A 21955-nucleotide genomic window follows, 5' to 3' on the forward strand; every position below is an offset into this window, starting at 1 on the left:
GCGTGCGTGCGTGTGTGTGTGTGTGTTGCCATTTTTATCCAAATGTAACTTGGTGATGTAGCGCTGTGTTGGCAGTGACGTAATCCATTGCGTGGCTGTCTTGTTGTCGCCACCAGAGGACGCTCTCTACCCACTAATGATGTCTCCGCCTGGAGAAGAAGACTGGAACAAAGAATCAGCAGCATGTGGGTGCAGCTGTTTGGCTTTTTAATGATTTATTTATTTACTTACTGGGATTAATTAAAAGAATAATTAAACGTTTCAAAAGATTAGGAATACTCGGCAGAATACAGATTCAGGTAATTGTAAATGTTATGTTCTTAATTGGATGTGATTTGCTTTTAGTTAGTGTTTTAACGGAATGAAAGACGTCACACGTTTTTTTTTTCAAATTAAATAAGGAGAAAACAACTGTTGGTGAGGTTTACGTAATTACACACACTTCCGTTTGGAAATATGAACTTTTGTGTTATTTAATCCTTTTGTCACGTGTGTGTGTGTGTGTGTTATGTACATATGTGGTTATTTGTTTGGGACATTGTTGTTTATTTTATTGTTATTTATTTATTGGTAGCTTCTCTAAACTGATCGTTGGGTGGCAGCCGCCCTCACACACATCTGTGTGGCTGAGGAGTTCATTTATGAGCTCTTTTGTTGTCCAAGTCTTTCTCATGGAAGTGTGAGATGATCAACTTCTGGACTTCCCAGTTTTAAGTGTTGCGCGCGCGTGCGTTTGTGTGCGTGAGGAGGGAGGGAGGGAGTCATGAGGAATGCTGTGATGTCAGCAGCAGCTTGCTCGTACACACAAAGACGAGGAGGACCCGCAGACTCCGAGGCTCTCAGCTCAGTTAGCCTTTTGCTGCGGAGTAGCTGTCTGCATCCTGCTGTGAGTACCGTGTGTGTGTGTGTGTGTGTGTGTGTGTGTGTGTGTGTGTCGGTAGCCATTGTTGAACTTATCTCTGAAACCAGAGCGCTCCTCTCCTCTCATATGTGATCTGGAGGGCCGAGCTCCAGCTGAAGTCTCTGACTCTGATCCTGCTGAGGAGCAGCAGCTGTCGGGTAGAGCTAGAGGGGAGAGGAACATGGGATCTGATTTGTGTGTGTGTGTGTGTGTGTGTGTGTGTGTGTGTGTGTGTGTGTGTGTGTGTGTGTGTGTGTGTGTGTGTGTGTGTGTTCTGAGGAGGGGGAAGGATGACAGAAATAGTCCTGTTCCTTTGGAATCTCCTCACATTCCCGACTCTGCTCCTTGTGTCAGTGGAGAAACAAGCTCTGGGTTCTTCCGTGTTCCAGGAGGGAGAGACCAGATAAACAACCGAGTCAGGAGTGCCTACTGCCTCCAACCTGTGAACAAGTCGGATCAAATTGAGTTTGAATTCCAGGTGTTGTGTGTTTTAAAAGGGCACGACATAATCTCCTAAATGCTGTGTGTTTTTCTTGTAGATCGTCCCAAAGATGGCCTCCAAGTTCAGGGAAAACTGACTTCTCTGCAGGACAGGAAGCAGGACTGTGTGTGATTGGACAGTATGTACACGGACGAGTGAGGGAGCATGGAGCTCGACTTATAGAGAACATCTTTCTGTGAATAAGTAATAAAAAGACGTTAGCATTATGAGACCATAAATCATAAACATCCACCTGAAGAAGCCAAAGGACAGACGCTGCTCCTCCTCCTCCCTCTGACCCCATCACTCAGCCGCCAGGATGCTGCAGCAGATTTTAAACGACATGTACGTCGACCCAGATGTGCTGGATGGTCTCAACGAAGATCAGAAAAAGACTCTGTTCATGAAGATGCGTCAGGAGCAGGTGCGGCGCTGGACGGAGCGGGAGGAGAAGCTGCAGAGAGATGGGGGGGACCTCAAGTCCAAGCCGAGAAAACGTAAGCGACCCGTCACTCTCCATTTATCTGGAGCAACAGGTTGTAGGTTTGGAAGCTATCATGACCGCGCTTTAGACGGGAAGCTATCTGTTCTCCTAGCAGAGCTGCGTTCTGGATCCCTCCAGTCGAGATGTTTGCAGACAGTCCTGTGAAACACCCGGTGGAGCTCTAGACGGGATGGGTGACGCCTGCGTGCCATGGTCGTGACAGATTTCTTACAAGCTGCTGGAGATGCTTTTTGCTGCCGTAGACCATGTTTCCTGTCATCATGGCAGCTGTTCACCAGCTTTTACCACACAAAGCCTAGACAGGAAGTAGTATTTACCTCTTTATATTACGTTGATTATTACCCTCATAGAACCAAACAGAGAACTGACGAGTTACAGATGTTTGGATCAAATCGATCTGACTTGATCTGTAAACCCTCAGATTTGGCCCGTTTCCACCGTCAGAACTTCTGGGTAATTTTAGCGGACCTTTGGGTCATGTGCGTGTCTCTGTTTCCCCGGGCCGGCACAAAAGGACAATTTTTTTGGAGTCATTTCAAGAATATACATGGAGTACCTGAACTGGGGTATATACTCGTAAAAGGCCTTGCAGAATCACTGGGCGGGACTTGTGGATAACCCTTGTTGATTGGTTGTAACTCAGTAGGAAATGACATCAGTAGACGTCACCAAACATTCGGCATTAGTAAAACAGGAAGAAATGTTGGTGAATCAAATTGAAAGGAAAAGAAAACGGCTGTTTCTAAACTCCTAAATCCCCAAAATGTGGTTTACGCACCGTGATTTACGCCGCTTTGAGGTCTCTCAGATCACTGTAAAAAACTGCCTTCTTCTGGTCATTGAACGCCACTCTTTACACGTCAAGGCCTTTCTCCCGGTCCCAAGGATGGATTCAATTATGGCGTACTTTGACAGAATAAAACTTTTAATGTTATTAATGTTGGTGGACGCCTTTTGGCTCCGAGTGACATCACTCACTGCTGAAGCAGTGGCGATATGCTGACGTCTTAGCAAAGTCCTAAAAGAACCAGTTTTGTGTGGACATACATCAGCTGCGAGGACCGAGCCGTCGTATTTTCCCAGTCCCACAAACGTCCCGTAACAAAGAAGAAACTCTGCTTTAGTGTTTTCTGAACAACGCTCTTCTGAGATTATTAGATTTTTTTTTTTAGTTCATCACTCATCAAACGAATCGCGTTGAAGCTATTTTTGCATTTGCCATGGTTGAATGACTGTGGCGGCCATCTTGGATCAGGAAAACTCCAGCATGTTTGTGAGAGTTTCACCCCCTCAGAACAAAGCTGCACCAGCAGCAGACGAAAACATTAACCCGTCAGGCACAATAAGGTTCAATCCCCACAAGAGGGGCAAACACACACACACACACTTTAGAGTTTGTTTATCAGATGCTGGCTTCTGCTCAGCTGGAGCTGAGCGTTATGAAGCAGTCACACAACCAGAGAGTCAGGAAGCGGAGCTGCAGAATGCAGTCTGTCCACATTTCCTCCTCTGTGTTCCACATCAGGGCTGCAGGACTTAACAAAATGTTCCATTCATTTATATTCCCAGACCGGTCTTCTAGGCAGCTAAACAAACCATGAAAGTATCCCATCTGACTGAAAGCTAATTAACAGCACACTCGGCTTGGTGCGTTAACCCTGACTGACGTGGAAACATGAGCCGTCCTCTGTCTGATCACACAGCTCTCACTATTAACCGTGGAGCCGAGTGAGAGAACAGCAGCTCTTCTATCTCCTAATGAGCCGTGCAGCTGTTCTTCCGAGGCTGCAGGAAGACTGCAGGCTGAGATCACATGGTTTTTACTTTTAAAACAAAACAAAGGAAGTGAGTGGAGACTAAATCCTACAAACAGAGCAGAGAGCAAAACGGGAAGTGTTAAAAAATGAGTGTGGCTGGTTTTAGCTCACGTTCAGCTTTCTTGTGGCGTGTAAACTTTCTGTGGGGATGCTGACGTGGTCTTTCTGTTTGGGACTTCTGGTAACTATCTCTGTTTACAGGCAGGATGCTGACAGTCCAGAAGCTTCTGGCTTTGTTTGTCACACACGAGGCGTCGAGTTTGTTTCAGCTTCCAAACATCATTCTGTTCCTCCTCAGTAGCGTCTGATGGCTTTAGAAGTGATGCTAATACATAAAACATGTCCTTGAATGCATCTTAAAGGGACTTGCGTCTGTTGGAAATGGGATTGTGTGTTATGTAAGTCCCTTCCTGAACAGCCTAAGTTTGGAGAAATGATGTGCGTCCCAGCTAGTGGCTGGTTTGAGCCCAGCCAAGATGAAAGGATAATTGTGATGTCTGAAAACAGACCAGCTGTCTGAAGTCGCAGCAGTAGTGAGGTTTCTTTGAACCCTCATCAGTTTCTCATTTGGTGCTTTATTTATTACAGCAGCAGCGACATGTACCTGCTGGATCCAGGGGTCCGCTCCAGCAGAATGTCCTAATCTTTGTGCCAGATTAACGGTGTTATGTGAAAGTTATGGATTAGGAGTGTCCAAAGATCAGTCAGCAGCAGAGCTGAGCCGTCCAGATGGACATCTTTGTTGTGAGGCCTAACAGGAAGAGGAAGTAGAACAAAACAAAGCATTTTTCTTTTAATTTCATGATAAACAGGACCGCAACGTCACAATGACTTTTACTTAAAAGCAGATTAGTGAACGCCTTTCGCTGACGTTAGACTAGAGCAAGAAATAATCTGTTCTTGTTGCTGGCAACGGACCAAAGTGTAAACACCCGACCCAGCTAATCATTTTCTGGTTTTAAATCAAACACGAGACCCATTTAGAATGTTTTTTTAACTGGTAAAAATAAAGAGTCACAATAAAAGCATGTTTTTATTTTCTAACATTTAAAAAAAATCTGAATTTTTTTATTTTTTACCTGAATTAATTTGCAACTAGGGCTATTTTTAGACGCCCTTGCTTTAGCTCATTGATCCTAAAGTACATGAGCTCTGTTGCTCCAGACTGTGGCTGTATTATTATTATTATTATTGTTATTATTATTATTATTAGACCCTATTATTTCTATCTTTTAAGGGGACCGGCCCTCCGAAGGACAGATAAACCCTTTAAAAGTGCATTTTGTTCGTGAGCAGCTTGTGCTCTGACTGCTGCTCCTCGTCTCCGTGTTCGACGCTGCTGCAGGAATGCGACCCACAGGCCCGACTGGTGAAACCAGTTAGTCATGAGTGTTTTTACCCAACATGTTCTCACCCTGTTATCTCCTCTAAGTGACGTCTGAGCCTCCCCAACAGTCACACGGCAGTGACACGTGTTCGTCAGAATGCCTGGCTTTGTGCAGTTAACTCTCACAAAAGGACAGAAAAATCACAGACATGTCTGCTGATTTATCGCGTATTGTGTTGCTGCTGATGGAGCCGGGGGATCAGGGTGAGAGCCATGTCACGGGGCTGAAGTTTAAACTTCCTGTTCTCTCTACATTATGTGTGTGAGGCAAAATGCCTTCCACACAACTCATCTGTGTTGTGCTGCTTAGTCCCAAACAGCTGTTGATTCAATCATCTACCTAAACCGAGATAGAGATCCAATGCACAGCTGATAAGTTGTGAGTGAAAAGGGATAATATCTGAGATCGTCTGTGCAGATACATGGTTAACGAGGGGATTCTACAGCTAGGATTTCAGCCTTTGGGTCAGACTAATGTGCATTTAAAAATATACCCGGAGTGCTGTAGACACGACTTCAGGTGTAAAGTGAAACGTTTTGAGTTCTGTTTCTATTACAATGTCTAGAAATAATGTGAATATTCCTGTTTGCAGGACTTGAATCTCCTTTAGATCATTGACCTTCAGGTTTAAAGAGATCAACAGGTTTAAAACTCACATATATGTGGGAGTAAAATGACCTTTTGGTCAGTCTCATGCAAAATTCCAACATCTTTAACCACTGGTCATCTGATTGTTGCTACTGCAGCGCCACATCTTGCTCAATGTGCAACACCTTTATCTGTGTTTACCAGTGCTGATGAGCTGTAGCAGTTAGCTTGAGTTAGGCTGATGTTTCTCCAGCCGTTGCTCTATTTGTTTTGTTTTAGAAATCCTGTTGTTGTTCAGGTCCAGCTCTGCACTGGCGATGATATAACAGCACGTGTCCTTGTGCACAATGGTCATCTGTCTCTTAACATTAAATTGAACAAGAAACATTAAACCTTTAATTAAAGGTACTGATTTTAGATATGAGTTTCTTTTACTGGAAGGAAAAGATGTTGGCGCTAGTCTGACCTCGCTGCAGGACAAACTCGATGTCTGTTTTGTAAAACAAAAAAATCCTGAATTACTCATCAACTAAAATCCTTAAAGAATCAGTCAGGAAATGTATGAAATCCTGTTGTTCTGGGCTGTTTCCTCCCTGCTATAGAGCATTTGCACCCCACCAGGTGGGGTCGTGCATGGAACCCCAGGTCCAGGGAGATTGTCGGTGATCTTGTATTCAGTTCTGGTTTCATGTTGCTTTAAATTCAGTTTGTTCATGAAGTTTGCGGGTTTGTTTTTTAAAGTGATACACACCAGTGTGTGTGTGTGTGTTTTGACAGCCAACAGTAAGAAAGTGAGCTGGCTGCTCGGCCACGACGGAGACGTCTCAGTCGCCGTGATCGGAGAGGTGGACGAGCTGACCTCTGCGTTCATCTGCACCCGGTCGGTGGCGCTGCAGAGCAACAACGGGTACAAACGCAGTTGTCTTAAACAACTTTGATCTTTCGGCTCGTGATTTCACAAATACGAAGCGCTACCTCTGAATGTGAGGAAAAGACTTGTTCATTTTTACATTTTCCAGCCATCAAAACACCCTGAAGAACAAAACGGCCTCAGAAGTGAGAAGTGAAAGAGAAAGTGTCTCCCAGCAAACACAACCTGAGATCTCCTCTAAAGAGAAGGTTTGTTCATGTTTAACGATTCACTCATTCCTACCAGAAATAAATGTCAAGTTGTTGTTTTTTCATGGTGAATTCTCTATTAGATGGCTTTATTGTTTTATTGCTAACATAAACATATTTGTTGGGTAAAGATAATTAAAGTTGCATGTTGTGATGTGAAATAAAAAGATTGAGAATCAACAGAATGAATTTTCTGAGTCACTAAATCTGATAAAAGCCAACATTCTCCCTGATGGCTAATCCAGTAAGAAGTTGTCTCCAGGAGTGTCTGATGTGTAGGCTGGTGATATTTTAGCTGTTTGTGTTGGTGTTAGTGTGTTGAGTGGGTTTGTGTGTAGGGGGAATATGTTCTTTTTTTCTTTCACACCATCTCTAAAAGAGATTTGCTGTGTTGCTACGGCAACTGTGCACACGGTGAGTCTGAGCCAGAGCCAGCCTGGGTGGATGGTCTCATCTGGCCCGAGCCGAGCTGCGTGATGTTCCAGCGGAAACGGGAGCCTCCCAGATGCTCCGCTGCTTTTCCTGCTGATGAATGTTATTCTGATCATTTTAAATGATAAATCAAATCTTCTCATAATCTTAGTCCAGCTTAAGCTGCTGTGTTGGCTCTTAGTTAAGGTGGGTGACATTTGACCTCTGGTGTGTTTGAGCAGGGACAAAATGAGGAAGAGGAGAGCACCTTACTCCCTCTGGTGGTGAATTGGAGCTACTGCGATTGTGTGTGTGTGTGTGTGTGTGTGTGTGTGTGTGTGTGTGTGTGTGTGTGTGTGTGTGTGTGTGTGTGTGTGTGTGTGTGTGTGTGTTTCATCATGGCTGAATCTCACTGGCGTCTCTGTTAAACCCACAGGTGTCAGCAGCTGAGGGTCCAGCACCTACAGAAGCAACAAAGGTAGTTTTAATCAAACCAAATCTGAATTTTTTTATTGTGATTTTATTTTATTTATAGAACTTGTAGTTTGAATTCTAAACGGTTTGCAAGGCAGAAAAAGCAGCTTGTTTTATTATAGGAGCTTGTTTGAGTGTCTGTGTCTTTCCATGGCGGTCCCACCCTCTGTAACAGGAAATGTGGGCTAAAGCCAGCTGTCCCCTCATGTCCAACCCCTCTGCAGATCATCTTTCTCTCAGCTTTCCCCTCTCTGTGTTCGCTTGGATGGACTGACTCACCCTTCGTGGCTCGCCCTTATGGGGGACAGCTGAGCGTAACTGTCCTCCCACCAGCTCCATTATCTGTCCAGACTCTCTCTCTCTCTCTCTCTCTCTCTCTCTCTCTCTCTCTCTCTCTCTCTGTCTGTCTGTCTGTCTGTCTGTCTGTCTCTCTCTCTCTCTCTCTCTCTCTCTCTCTGTCTGTCTGTCTGTCTGTCTGTCTGTCTGTCTGTCTCTCTCTCTCTGTCTGTCTGTCTGTCTGTCTCTCTCTCTCTCTCTCTCTCTCTCTCTCTCTCTCTCTCTCCCCCTCCCTCCCCATGCGTGTGTTTAGGTGCATATAAGTGTGTGTGTACAGGTGATACATTCTGTGCACCAACAGCTGAATCACAGAGGCAAGGCAGGATTTCAGGCCTGCCCTAGAACAGATGGTTGATGAACTTGATTGGGGAATTAAAACGCCAGAGACGGAGAGTGCGTCTGTCGCAGATGGATGGGATTGTGGAAACGCATCCCGAGGTTTGGGAGCGTGCTCTCCTCTCCTCTGTTTCTGCTGCTTCTTTGCCACAGAAGGAAACGTCTCCCCCACATATCCTGTAAATCCATACCAGCCTGTTCATATTACAACCCCCCCCCCCCCCACACACACACACACACACACAGATCCCTTGCTGATGTGGCATTGAACAGTTTATAAACCTCTCCTGACGATCACTCCGCTGGAGATCGTGCCTGTAGATGGATTTGCTTGAGTCGGGAAGAGGCTTGGTTGGTGCATCTAAGTTTTCCTCCAGCTGATTCTGTGTGGGATGGATGGATGGAGCCGCCCTGCAGGAGGAGGGGGAAAACTGCTGATTAGGAAGGCGTAAGATCAGGATGGAACATTAGCAAGGCCACTCGTGGTTCAAGTCAACTACTAATTTTCCACCCGCGCATCTGTAAACTCCTAATCAGCGGTCATAGTTGTGTGTGTGTCTCATTACACACGGCGCCATTAGTGGAGAACTGTAATTTACCGACTCATTGCTCTGATTTGATCACACGTGACAGTGATTCTTGATGGTTGTCAGCACTGACGGTTCTCCTGTCTGTTTCACTCTGCAGCGCGACCCGATGGCAGCCGAGGAGAAGTCCGCTCCCCAGGCCTCCATCTGCTCCAGGTCCTCCACGAGAGGCGGTTCCGTCATGGTGAGACCGGCTTCTGCTAACCCGACTCTAGGCTGTGTCAACACGAGGCCCGGCATCTCAAATCCCAGGCTGGCGACCGCTGCGCCGCCCTCCTCTTCCTCCAGCAGCACCGTCAAATCAAACTCAGCGTCGCCCGCCAAAGGTGGTCAGGGCTCTAAGGAGCCCCCAAAGCCTCACGAGGCACAGGACAGGACAGGTGAGTGAGCAAGGAGGTGAAGCATGGGTCATGTGTCAGAGAAGGAGTCCTTCCTTCAGTCATCAGATAAACGAAGCCAAGAGAAGTCCTAAAGTAGAATCCCCGTAAAGAGATTGTGTTTGTAGGTACGTTCTGGAACAGCCTCTGTTAGAGTAAATACAGATTTCCTTTAATTGTTTGATGAGCGACTAGTTTTAGCCCAACCAGCACCAGCGTATTTAGCTGCCATCCTAAAATACTCTAATCGTTGAAATGTTCATCAGATTTCAGATTCAGATTTCAGATTTATTGGCCAAGTAAAAGTACATTTACAAGGAATTTGTCTTCGGTAGATGTTCGCTCTCTAAAACATACAACAACCACAATAAATGAGAATAAAAATACCTAAAAACACATAAGAACATGTATACCCACACACATGTTCATTTACACACACACATATATACACACACACACACACAAACACACGCACGCACGCCTACACATCCATAAGCATACTGAATAAGTATTAAAAACTATAATAAAAGGATGGTAAAATAATCTACAGATTCAGGAGAGACATGTCTGAAGGAAAGAAACTGTTCTTGTGTCTGGTAGTTTTTGTGTACAGCGATCTAAAGCGTCTGCCAGATGGGAGGAGATGGAAGAGAGTAGATGCAGGATGTGTGGCATCTTGGACAATATTCACTGCCTTCATGCTCCGTTATTCTATAAACTTTTACATCGTCGTCCGTTTCAAAACACAGAATTATTTCCATTATTTACAAGCATGAATCACAACAGCAGCAGTGAAAAAAGAACTCGTCCGAGGATCAAACTCTACAGGAAAATCTTTGTTTTTCAGCCATAATATCTCTACGTAATGCAGTAATGACTCGTGCATGAAGGCTTATGAAATAAAATCAGCATCCACCGCTGGGACAGTTTGGAGATTCGAGCTGTTTTATGACTGCAGCTATGAACTCATCAGTCCTGTAGCCCTTATGCACAGAATCACGCTCCGAAAGAGCCAACCGTTCTTTAAACTGCAGATAGGGATTTTATTTGGTTGCCTTTAGGGAAGTCTTGAACACGGATGGCGCCGCAGCCACCGAGCCAAGGAGGAGAAATCCTTTCTCTGCTTCCCCTATAAGAGAAATAATGGCTGAGCAGAAGCAGACTGAACAAAGTTCACAGCAGACAGGGGGAGCGATTTATTTCCTCCAACCCTATATGCTGGCCAAATAGTGCCTCAGCCTGCAGGAATCTTTATGGACTGGCAGACTGGGGTGTGTGTGTGTGTGTGTGTGTGTGTGTGTGTGTGGGGTGGGGGGGGGCTAAAGGAGACACAAGTAGCCACACCACCCACTCCTCAAATGAAGAAAAGGGAGATCATTTAGAGTTTCTGGTCATTAGACCACCATGGACTACGTTTACATGCAGCCAATATCCGGGTTAAGGTCGGTATTCGGGTTTCTGAGTTGATCAGAATAACCCGTTTACAAGCATACATAGAAAGAGTTACCCCTAACTTGCATAACTCGATTTAAATGCGGGCGTTGGGGTAGTGTCAGGACGTATGGACTACGTCCAGACGCAATATGCCTCATTTCCGGTTCTTCTTGTTCCGGTATCCATGAAAACAACATCTTTCCCAGTTCGGAAGAGATAGCGACCGCGTTTGTTTGTGCTTTAATTTCTTTGTCACTACAAAAGTGTGGAGCTGTACCGCGACTCGCCATGTTGCTCCCAACTTGTTTACTTCCGGAGTTCTGGCGCATACAAGACGTCTCGCTACTCAAAAGACCAAGATTCCTTGCGAACAGAGCATGCGCAGAACACACGCTTTGATGGGGAAATCCCGATATGCGTTTACACGACCAAGCATTCGGGTTAGAAAAGGGTTACCCCAGGTGTAGTAACCGGGTTTTTAAAATCCCGGTTATGAGCATATCCGGGTTTTTGGCGGTGTTTACACGGACCTGCGGAACCGGGTTATTGTGAATATTCGGGTTTTAAAAGGGTTACTGGCTGCATGTAAACGCACTGATTGATGTTTGAGCTATGCTTTAGCATCTACATGGTTTTCTAAATAGCCTGAGTTAGAATTATGTCCTCTGAATCAGCATGAAAAATTCTTCCCTTGTTTTCTGCATTAGCTTCTGATGGAAAATAAGACGGGAAAACACTCGGATTAGAGAAGTCCTGACAGGTCTACGTCACACTGGGATACTAGGCAGGTTTGATATCTTTTAGCACCCTTTAGTGTCGCACGCACGCACACACACACACACACACACACACACACACACACACACACACACACACACACACACACACACACACACACACACTTACTTGAGAACTACAGTAGAAGTGTATCACTTTTTAGGCTCTTTCCAGGCTGATTTAGGGGGTTTAGAATGGCCTGTATCAGGGCTCCTGGGACCGATGAAAGCCAAAAGAAAATGTCTTATGCTTCTTGGAGATTCAAAGCAGTGTTTTAGATTGCTTTAATCTAACAGCTGAACAGTCTCCTTAGCCTTCATTAATTTCTACAGGAGTGATTCATCACTAAATCAAACAAATCAGCTGTGTTCATGATCTAAAACATGCAGGAAATGTTCTGGAAGCAGAGCGGAGGGGTCTGAGTAACATTTCATTAAACTTGTGAAGGATCATTTAGCTCATACTGGCTCAAGCAAATTCTTTAAAAATATGAATAAGTTGCATCTCTTTAACAGTCATGATTCACCCATCTTGACGTGACAGGGAAGGCTGTTGTTGGTTTAGTGTCCAAGAAACAACAGAGAACGTCTCAGCTAGTAGACACTAACGTTTGCATTAGCAACTCCACCACATGGCAGAACTCCTCCAGGCTTGTGTTCTTTGTGGAGATAAAACCTCAGCGTTGCAAAGCAAACAGTCAGTGGTTAGAGTTGTGTTGCTGTTAGTCAATCAGAGGACAGATGTCAAAACATCTGGAAGTAAGACTCCAAATCCTTGATTTTTGCAAGGCGTCTCAGGTGAAAGAAACTGGACTGGATCACAGAGTTGATGTGAGCATCAAATTTAAGTCCAGCATCAACTTTCACCCTCAAACTGGTGACGACTTGTTTTGAGTAGGGAGAAAGAGGGCCAAGATCAACATAATGACCCACATTCCTGCTGGTGGGGTGAAAAACGATGAGCTCTGTCTTTCCCTCATTCAGATGCAGATAGTTGGCCATTAGCCAAGACTTCACCTCGTTAATACAAGACACAAAGGACTGGATAGAGTGACCTTTCTCCTGACACAATGGAGAGTAAATCTGGCAATCGTCAGCATAGAGATGTAATGATAGGCAATGTTTACGAATGATTGACCCCAGAGGAAGCTGATAAATGGTAAACAAAAGAGGACCAAGGATCGATCCCTGCGGGACCCCCCAGCGGAGTCCCTCCCAAGAAGAAAAAACATCACCCAGTTTAACACAGAATGTCCTGTTGTGGAGATACGATCTAAACCAGTCCAGAGCAGACCCTTTGATCCCAACCCATCGTTCCAAGCGATCGAGTAGAATCGCGTGGTCAACTGTGTCGAAGGCTGCTGTCAGGTCTAACAACAGAAGCACCACAGAAGTTCCCTGATCTAGTGAAAGATAGATGTCATTTAGGACCCTCAGTAGAGCTGACTCTGTGCTATGGCCAGACCTGAACCCTGATTGGAAAAACTCAAACAGATCAGAGTCAGCTAAATGTGAGACCAGCTGCTGATAAACGACTTTCTCAAGCAGTTTAGATGTAAAGGGCAGGGTAGAGATAGGCCTGTAATTTTCTACCACAGAGACATCAGCACCAGGTTTCTTCAGGGTCGGCCGAACAACTGCTGCTTTCAAAGCAGCTGGGACCACACCTGTGCTGAGGCTCCCATTGATAATCCGACCAAGTGATGGGCCAAGACACGGAAAGGCAGCCTTCCAGAGATGAGGTGGCAGAACATCAAGTGGAGAGCCAGATGGCTTCTGCCTTGCAACAAGCTTACTCAGCTCAGAGTATGAAACAGTATTGAGGGAGCTCAGGGTGGGTGGTGATGGAGGAACTGGAACAGGGTCAACAGAGTTACCAGAAATAGCTGCTCTAATGCCCGATACTTTATGAACAAAGAATCTGTGAAAATCTTCAGAGTTTCCAGCAGCTGTCGGAGACATGGAGCTAGGCTCCTGATACACCAGTATCTGAATTCTAGTAGTGTTTTGTAGAGCATCTTGGGATTCTTGGAGTTTGTTTCATTGAAACGGGAGTGCCAGAGCTTTATTTCCACAGAGAACGTCTCACCAGGCATTAATTTATACTAGAAACTACTACCATCCCTGTGCTCCCCCCCCCCTCCCATCCCTTACTCCTGTTCCTTCCATTCCTCCCTACTGCAGGTGGATTGAACAACCATATGTCATTCATGTTCCTTCAAAAATCCACATTTACGATCTTTTAAACATTCTTATTTTGTCCCAATAAAACAAAAATCTTCATATATGTGAACTTTTCAGACAATTGAGTCATTAACTGAACCCCAAAAACAAATGATATGAAATTATTTTTGTTCTTTTTTTAAAACAACAGGAAACAAGTTTTCCTTTTTCTAAAAGTCTACATTTAATATTAAGTATCTTTACTACGGTAACTTCATTCTTACTCCAAACAAAAATTCTGCTTGGATTTAAAAAGTCGTTCCTGGTGGTTTTCAGGTTATGTTGGAACCCAGTTTTAATGATGGATCTTCACTGGCCCCCTTCGTATGAACTGGGGAAGTTAGCACCATCCAGTGGAAGATAATGTTATGGTAGAGGAAAAGTCAAGTTAGTGGGAAAATCTCATCTCCATCAGGTCCCTCTGCTGGAAAACGGCTCTTCCTGCAGCTTATTTTCTCCTCCTGCTGCAACGCTGCAGCTCAGTCAGCATCGGTTTCACATCCAAGTTAATGTTCTTATGTTTAGTTCATCTGTTAGATAAACAAACATTAACTAGTCGTGTCAAAGAAACGGACAGAAATCAGATGAGCCCATTACTGGAGAACGATAGTTTACGCTGCAGGTTCTGGTTTGTGTTCTTCTGCAGGCTGAATAAAAGCACAAGAGAATAAAACGAGAGCAGGTTTATGCATACTGCACAAGCAACGTTAATCAGATGTGTTTTGACTCACGAGCGACTGGGTGTTCTGGTGCCAGGGTGGAGAGGATCAGACCAGTGTGAGGAAGAGGAAGAGAGGAGGAGAAAGAACAGCTGAAATGGGTCGGACATGGGTCTGTCCTCGACAATGGCAGGAAGCGGAGAGCCTGGGGAGGAGGAGACGAACTTAGACTCAGCTGTTTTCATTTGAATCAGGCTGATGACAAGAATTCCTCTGTCCTGTTTCCCGTGCTGTCATTGACCAGTACTCACTGGAACCTGGAGCCGGTTTCAGATCTCATCTAGGAAATGAAACCATTTTTATTCCCTCCATCACTATTTGGGATTAGTAAAGCCTCGCAAACATAAAAATGAAACAGTTTTCAAACAAATTATGGCTCAAAGGTCAAAACAATGTTTCTTTGATTAAAATAAAAATGTAGGAAAGTAAAGTTGGGTCTTCCAGAAACTGAGATGCTGAGCAGAGTAAAACGTTTTTAAGCAGATGCAGAATCTCTTTTTATATCTATTGTTTTTTAAGTGTTGCCCAGAAATAAAAGCTCAAATCTATGAATTCTATCTCTTCATAACAGACCCATAAATCAGTCAGATATTAAAATCATTCATCAAATATTTTTATCTCAAATTATCTTAAAAACTTGTGACATCAGCAAAAAATGGCACCTGGAGAAGTGTGTGTGTGTGTGTGTGTGTGTGTGTGTGTGTGTGTGTGCGTGCGTGCGTGCGTGTGTGTGTGTGTGTGTGTGTGTGTGTGCGCGCGCGCGCTCGTCCGGGTTTCCTCACCTGGGAAGGATGAATATTCCAGTGCAGCTTCCCAGTTCTGGCTCTTGGTGACGCTCAGCCAGAGCAGATAAGTGACCGAAGCCCCAACCCCCACAATCAATCCAGCCACCACGTTCACACACACACACACACACACACACACACACACACACACACACACACACACACACACACACACACACACCTGTCCTCCTCCCTGCCTGTCAGTCCACAAATGTGTGGCTCAAGAATTCTGCCCTCTGCCCCCCTCCCTCCACCTTTTCCACCCAACCCCGCTTCTTTTCCAGTCGGACATCAGGGGATTTTTTTTTAAAAGTGTATTTTTTTTTGTGCTGGTTGCTCATTGGACCTGGTTCCTGCTTCTTTCGTTTTGTTTTCCGTGTACGTTTACTTTGTGCAGGGCTGAAATGTGATGATCATTCCTGAAAAGATCAAACGGAAAATTCATTAATTGATTGTAGAGATTGGCGGAGAACAGGATGCAGCTGCTGAGGAGGGTTTAGGCAGAAAGGTGTGGAGTTCAGGGATGGTTTGGGTGTGTTAGGACAGGTTAGTCAGGTTACCTGTGGGAAGGATTGCTTCAGAATTCCCCCTCGGTGCCCATAACTCCTGTCCTCCTCCTCCTCCTCCTCCTCCTTCTCCCTCTCCTCTCTCTTATTAAGCATTCCACTCAGAGCTGCACCGAGGCTTCTCGGCTTAAAAAAACTCTGACCGTAAGTGTGTTTGTGCCTTTGTGTGCATCTGGGTGTGTGTCTGTGAGTAAGTGCGTGGCTGAATGTGTGTCAGCCTCAATTGCTGGAGCCTATCCAAGGTTTCCGTGGTGACCGCACAACACAACGAGACAATCAGAGGCAAGCCCACGCAGTGCGGCGAGAGGACATTAACACAGGAACTACAGGTCAGGGGGCAAAGGAAGGCAGGGCAAGACACGCAGGGAGGAAGATGAGGAAGGTAGAGAGAGGTGATGGAAGTGTGAGGGGAAGAGAAAGCCAGAGGAAGAAAAAGGGATAAATAACAACAACAAACAATGAAATAAACCTTCTGCCTCTCACCCCAGTTTTAAAGGTTTCCTGTGCCCAGGTGTGTATGTGTGTGAGTGTGTGTGCGTGTGTGAAAGAGAGAGAACTCCCTTGGTGTTGGTCAGAGATGGCAGCATGCTTGACTGAATCTCTCAACAGGAGATGTGTGTGCGTGCGTGCGTGCGAGCGAGCGAGCGAGAGAGAGAGAGAGAGAGAGAGAGAGAGCGCGAGAGAGCATGCACCGACCTGAAGAATATGCATGTCTGTGTAAATCCAACTGTTAGCAACAGTGTGTGTGTGTGTGTGTGTGTGTGTGTGTGTGTGTGTGTGTGTGTGTGTGTGTGTGTGTGTGTGTGTGTGTGTGTGTGTGTGTTGTGTTGTGAGAGCTCGTGCGTCTGTAGCCATGCACACGGGTGCTCTCACATATCTCTGTCCCTCGGGTATAACGCTAAAAATATGTGGCTCCTCAAGCCTTCTGGTGTCTGAGCAGCGTCTGTCTGCTCTCCGTTGCCATCCCTGTGCCCCCCCCCCCCCCCCCATCCCTTACTCCTGTTCCTTCCATTCCTCCCTCAATTACACCCTCTTGCAAACGCAGCGCCCCAGCACGCACGCACACACACACACACCAACTATGCCTAGCTGTGCCCCTGCTACACCTCCACAGAGGATGACCTCTGCTCACCCAGAGCTGGATGATTGGAGGCGGATGGGGAAAAACAGGGAAGATGTGATCTGGAACAGCACTGGGCTCAGTAGTGAATCATCTAGGTGTATATGTATTTTGTTTCTGGCACAGATTGTGCCATCATGGTTAGATCAACGAGAAGACTGGTTAAATTCCCGTTTCACTTTCTTGTGTTAACTCGGCTCTCCCACTGGTCCCGGTGGGATTGGGATGATGCCCCGGAACGGAGTCTGTGCCCATGTCCAGCTGATCAATGCTTGAAATGGCTGAGACCTCTTGTTACTGCATTATGAGACAAAGACACAACCAGTGATGAGTTTTGACTCTGGAAAGCTAGTCAGGATGATGAAACCCAGCTGTCGTTTTAATGAAAATGTTAAAGTTTAGATACCGATGCTGCTTTTCTTCTGATTTCAGGCTTCGACATGACTCCAACAGCTAACCTTCCACATGAATCATTACCTGTGTGTGGTGGGGATAGCTCTCAGCTACTAACACACCAGTTACATTCGTTTTCTAATATTAACGAGTTGTATCAGCCATCTTGAATCTGATTGGCTCCGGAAGTACGTCACTAGTAAACGTGCATCTAATGATGACTTGGGGAGGATTTTGTTCAAATCCGCCCAGTGCTTCACTGGATATTTCACATACCCACCGAACAAATGACACACGAGCTGATCGCCATCAGAAATAATCTAGATGTGTTCATACGAGCCACATTAGACCTTCTAAGTCGATCTCACCTCGTCTCTTGTAGGTGTCGGTGCATCAGGGACGTCTCAAAGGCCTGACTCGGCAGACTCTGGGACGCCGGGGACCACACCGGCCTGTGCGGGACGCGGCCGTGTGGCTCAGCTGATGAAAACCTTTAGCGGAGACACACCGACACAAACCACTGCTCGTGGCATCAAACCTCCCCTCCCCACCAAACCCAGCCACTTACGTTTAACGACCAGGTAATCCTAAAGAGGAACCGACAGACTCGCCTACAAGTGTCCTTCTGCTTGAATTAGGCCACGCAGGACGCCATCAGACACATCCAGTCCGAAAACTCCAGAAGCCTCTGTGTTGTTTTTATCCAGAAGCATCCTGAAGGAAATGATTGAATGTAAGACTGTTTTTTTTATGCTGCAGTACTGTAAACCGCTGTTTTTGGGTAAGAAAATCTAAAGCAATCAATGGTATTTAAATATTTGGTAAGAAGCATAGTTCACCTTGAGGTTTAACACTTTTAACAAAAATGTATTCTGACGTGTGGTACCACTGCAAAATAAATCAAACCTTACTAGAAGTTAATAAATATGTTAGTAATTTAGGCGCAAAGTCTTTGTAAATCGTTAATTAACATGCAGGATCAGTATTTTGTTAGATTAAGCTCTGTGTTTAATCCGTGTTGTAATTTAATCTGGCGGGTTTTCCTTTTCCACTCATCCCAGTAAAGCTACATTGTTGCGTATCGATCAGTTTTTGCACTTTTCAAAGACATTTCTGTGGAACTCTTGTGAACTGTAAACAATCTACCTGCATTTGCTTTTGAACGACCTCAGTTTGGAGAAAAAGGAGCGTTGGCCAGATTGATAAGCTAACGGCTAGTTACAGCAGGGCCATTGCAGCCATTTTAAAATGACTTTAAAATGTTTCCGTGGATCGTGTGTAAACCGTTTCCTTCCTAGTTCTGTTAACTTTGCATTCTGAGATATTTATCAGGTTTCAGTCGGCACCTGTAGCTCTTCTAGTTGGAGTTTCATAAACGTTCCTACAGAATAACTGAAATGCAAAACTACCGGCTCTGTAAGGTTTAGCATTAGTTGTTTAGAGAGAGCAGAAATCCACTTTGGCATGCGTTCTGCTATGACTGGCTGTAAATCTTCTTTTTAGATCAGATAATCACTGTTTCTCTAAACTTAGGTTGTTCTAAAAGCTATCTACAACATGTTCACAGAATACAGTGTAGATGATGAGGAAGGAGCAAATAGGCTCACTCTTTTGGCCTTTTGTATTGAAATGCTCTGATTGTTACTGTTTTTTGGAGTTTTTGCAGCTTAATATTAAACATTCATGAACCTTTTGTTAGGGTTGTTTATTATAAAGTGGTGCCCGTAATTTAATGAATTCTAAAACATTTGCATCAGCGCCTACACTTCCTGTTCCTTTCCTCTTGCTTTTGTGTTTTTGAACAAACAAAGGGCACGATCAGGCATGAAGGAGGTGAGAGTCGGTGCAGAAAGATCCTCCCTTATGCTGCCTTCTCTTCCCGGGGAATCATGTCGGCTCGTTTATTTGTCACAGTGCAGTGTCGGTGTCCCTCTGCCACCTGGCAAGAGTCTCGCTGCGACCTGCTGTGGACCAATGACAGCACCAAACACTCACATGTCACTCCCAGGGGATCAAATCCTGGCGAGTCAGACAGTCGCTGCCAAATAATCCAGATCTGTGCTACTGTTTTTGTTGTTTTTTTTTGTTTTATTTTTGTGCTATGTTCGAGGTATGTTATTGGATAATCTTTCTTTTTCTACCTGGAGACGTGTTTTGTTACGGGATGTCTGTATTTGTGCAGTGCTCTTTTGTAAAATCTTCATCTTTCATGTTGAGATAAAATGGCACAGTCAAATAAACAATAAAAAATGTTTTGCAGTTTATTTGTTTTTTTAGGTTAACTTAAATTTAGTCCTGAAGTCTTATTAAAGCATAACGAACACAAAAAAAATGAAACCAAAAACATAATTGCCTTATTGCCCACATGAATACATGAATGATTGGTGTGGATATTAAAGGGTTTAAACCATTTTAAATGTAAAAGCTCATTTTGCTCTCATCGGCTTCATCATGTAAACTGGTTATTTTAAGGATGTGCTTCACTGCTAATCCATGCATTAGAAGTGGATTCTAGTAGGATTGAATGCCTTGTAAGTCGTGTGGCGGGGAGCAAAGATGTACCTGTTCAGGAAGTAGACCCAGTTCCAATACTTACACTGCACCCTACAGTCCTCAGCGAAGTGCACTTGGAGGAAGTGCACATTAAGACAGTGGGTGTTTCTCAATGTCAAGAAACCTCGCCTTGATGTCTTGGTCACGCCCCGGTTGCCTAGGAGATACGTCATCAGGAACCGCCAAGGCATGTTCCAATCTTCATGTTCTTTCGAGGCATCTGTCCTCTGTTAGCCGTTTAGCTAACTGACCAAGGATATATGTGAGGTGACTTGATGCCTTCTCTTGGTCAAAAATTTCCCAAAATACTTTCAAAAGGATGGTAAATAGCCTGTATTTTACATAAGAGTCCTAGGACCCCCCAAGGCACTTTACAACACAGTCATTCGCACACTGATGGTGATGAGCTATGATGTAGCCACAGCTGCCCTGGGGTGCACTGACAGAGGCGAGGCTGCCGAGTACAGGTGCCACCAGTCCCTTCGAGCACCACCAGCTGGCAAGAGGGCCAATTTGATTCGTATCTCGACACTACCAGCGATACGATACGTTAACAATACGGCGAAACCCTCTGCTGATACGATTCAATAAGATTCATCCCTGCTCACGATTCATTAATAAATTGACAACAATGTTTGATTGGATACAATTCAACGCATTAAAAAGAATTTACAAGCGTCACAATGTGTTCCCCTTCTGTGAAGGATGTATTTGATGCTCTATCTTTTTTTTCCAATTATTCAATAAATTCAACATGAAAACACACGCACTTCGTCAGTGATGTGTAATATCCTCAGACATCTCTTATTTAGGATTGACAGGCTCACCACTCCGTTACTCAGAGGCTTCTTTATTAGAGCCGCTCTGGGTACCACATTCCATGTCACACACCTGTCCGTGCGTTATATCCATCCTACCTAAACAACCTTTTTTATTCTTACATCTGCTCTTGTTACATGATGTTTATAATTTACTGATTTTGTTGGTTTAATCAGTTAGGTAGATTACAGGCTTGTCTTGAAGACATAATAAAATTGGATGACTCTAAACTTTCCTCGTTAAAATCAAGACAAGACCGAAGTTCTCATCTTTGAACCCGAAATTCAGAAAAGGGAATTGCTTAGTCAACCACCTGACCTGAATGGCATATTAGTCTCAGAAAACAAAATAAGGAACCTTGGTGTTGTCTTTGACCAGGACATGTCATTCAAATCCCACATTAAACAGGTTTGTAGGATTTCCTTTTTACACCTTTAGAATATTGTTAAGATTAGAAGCATCCTTTCCAGGAGTGATGCTGAAAAATGGTTCAGGCATTTATTACAAAAGAAAAGAGAGATCATACCTCTCCTGTCTTAGCTTCCCTACATTGGCTGCCTGTTAAATTCAGAATAGATTTTGAGATCCTCCTCCTCACATATAAAGCTCTCAATAATCAAGCTCCATCATACATCAGTGACCTGATTGTTCCATATGTTCCTAACCGAGCACTTCGCTCTCAGACTGCAGGTTTACTGGTGGTTCCCAGAATATCTCAAAATAGGATGGGAGGCAGATCTTTTAGCTATCAGGCTCCTCCATCCATCTATCCATCTTCTTAACCCGCTTTGTCCATGCAGGGGGGAGGCGGGGGGGGGGGGGGGGGGGGGGTTCCGCCTATCTCCAGCAGTCAATGGGCAAGTAGGTGGGGTACACCCTGGACAGAGAGCCAGTCCATCGCAGGCTATCAGGCTCCTCTCTTGTCGAAACCAGCCCCCAGCTTTAGACCAGCTCCCAACTTTAGTCCGTGAGGCAGACACCTTGTCTACTTTTAAGACTAGGCTTAAAATATTTTTTATTTGATAGGGCCTATGGTTAAAATCTGATATTAGCCCAGATCTGGACAAGTGGGGGAGTAGGAGGAGGTGGAGTGTACAGTCAGTTAAAACGGCTCTCCCTTGCCCTGCCTCCAACATGCCTCCATCTAAAAGATTAGGTTAGCCAGAGTTATCTCTGTAGTTATGCTGCTATAGGCTTACCCCGGGTTTCCACAGGAGCCGTCAGCAGCACGTTACTGCAGCAGTACG

General features: G+C 44.8%; 1 protein-coding gene across 4 annotated transcripts; it reads left to right on the plus strand.

Annotated features, from left to right (window-relative positions):
• The first annotated feature begins 90 nt into the window (after positions 1-90).
• zgc:100829 (SH2 domain-containing protein 4A) lies at positions 91-19588 on the plus strand. 4 transcript variants are annotated; one of them, XM_054730523.2, is made up of 7 exons: positions 91-185; positions 1441-1879; positions 6458-6587; positions 6700-6799; positions 7647-7688; positions 9044-9323; positions 17719-19588. In XM_054730523.2, the coding sequence occupies exons 2-7, from the start codon at positions 1702-1704 to the stop codon at positions 17919-17921; spliced, it is 933 nt and encodes a 310-aa protein (XP_054586498.1). In that variant the 5' UTR covers positions 91-185; positions 1441-1701; the 3' UTR covers positions 17922-19588. The 4 variants fall into 4 exon arrangements, with proteins under 4 accessions (XP_054586498.1, XP_015816237.1, XP_015816236.1 ...); XM_015960751.3 differs by having other exon boundaries at positions 144-299; XM_015960750.2 differs by lacking the exon at positions 91-185 and adding an exon at positions 736-886.
• The last annotated feature ends 2367 nt before the right edge of the window (positions 19589-21955 follow it).

The sequence above is a fragment of the Nothobranchius furzeri genome, chromosome 10, assembly GCF_043380555.1.
Source record: "Nothobranchius furzeri strain GRZ-AD chromosome 10, NfurGRZ-RIMD1, whole genome shotgun sequence".
Classification (NCBI taxonomy): Eukaryota; Metazoa; Chordata; class Actinopteri; order Cyprinodontiformes; family Nothobranchiidae; genus Nothobranchius; species Nothobranchius furzeri.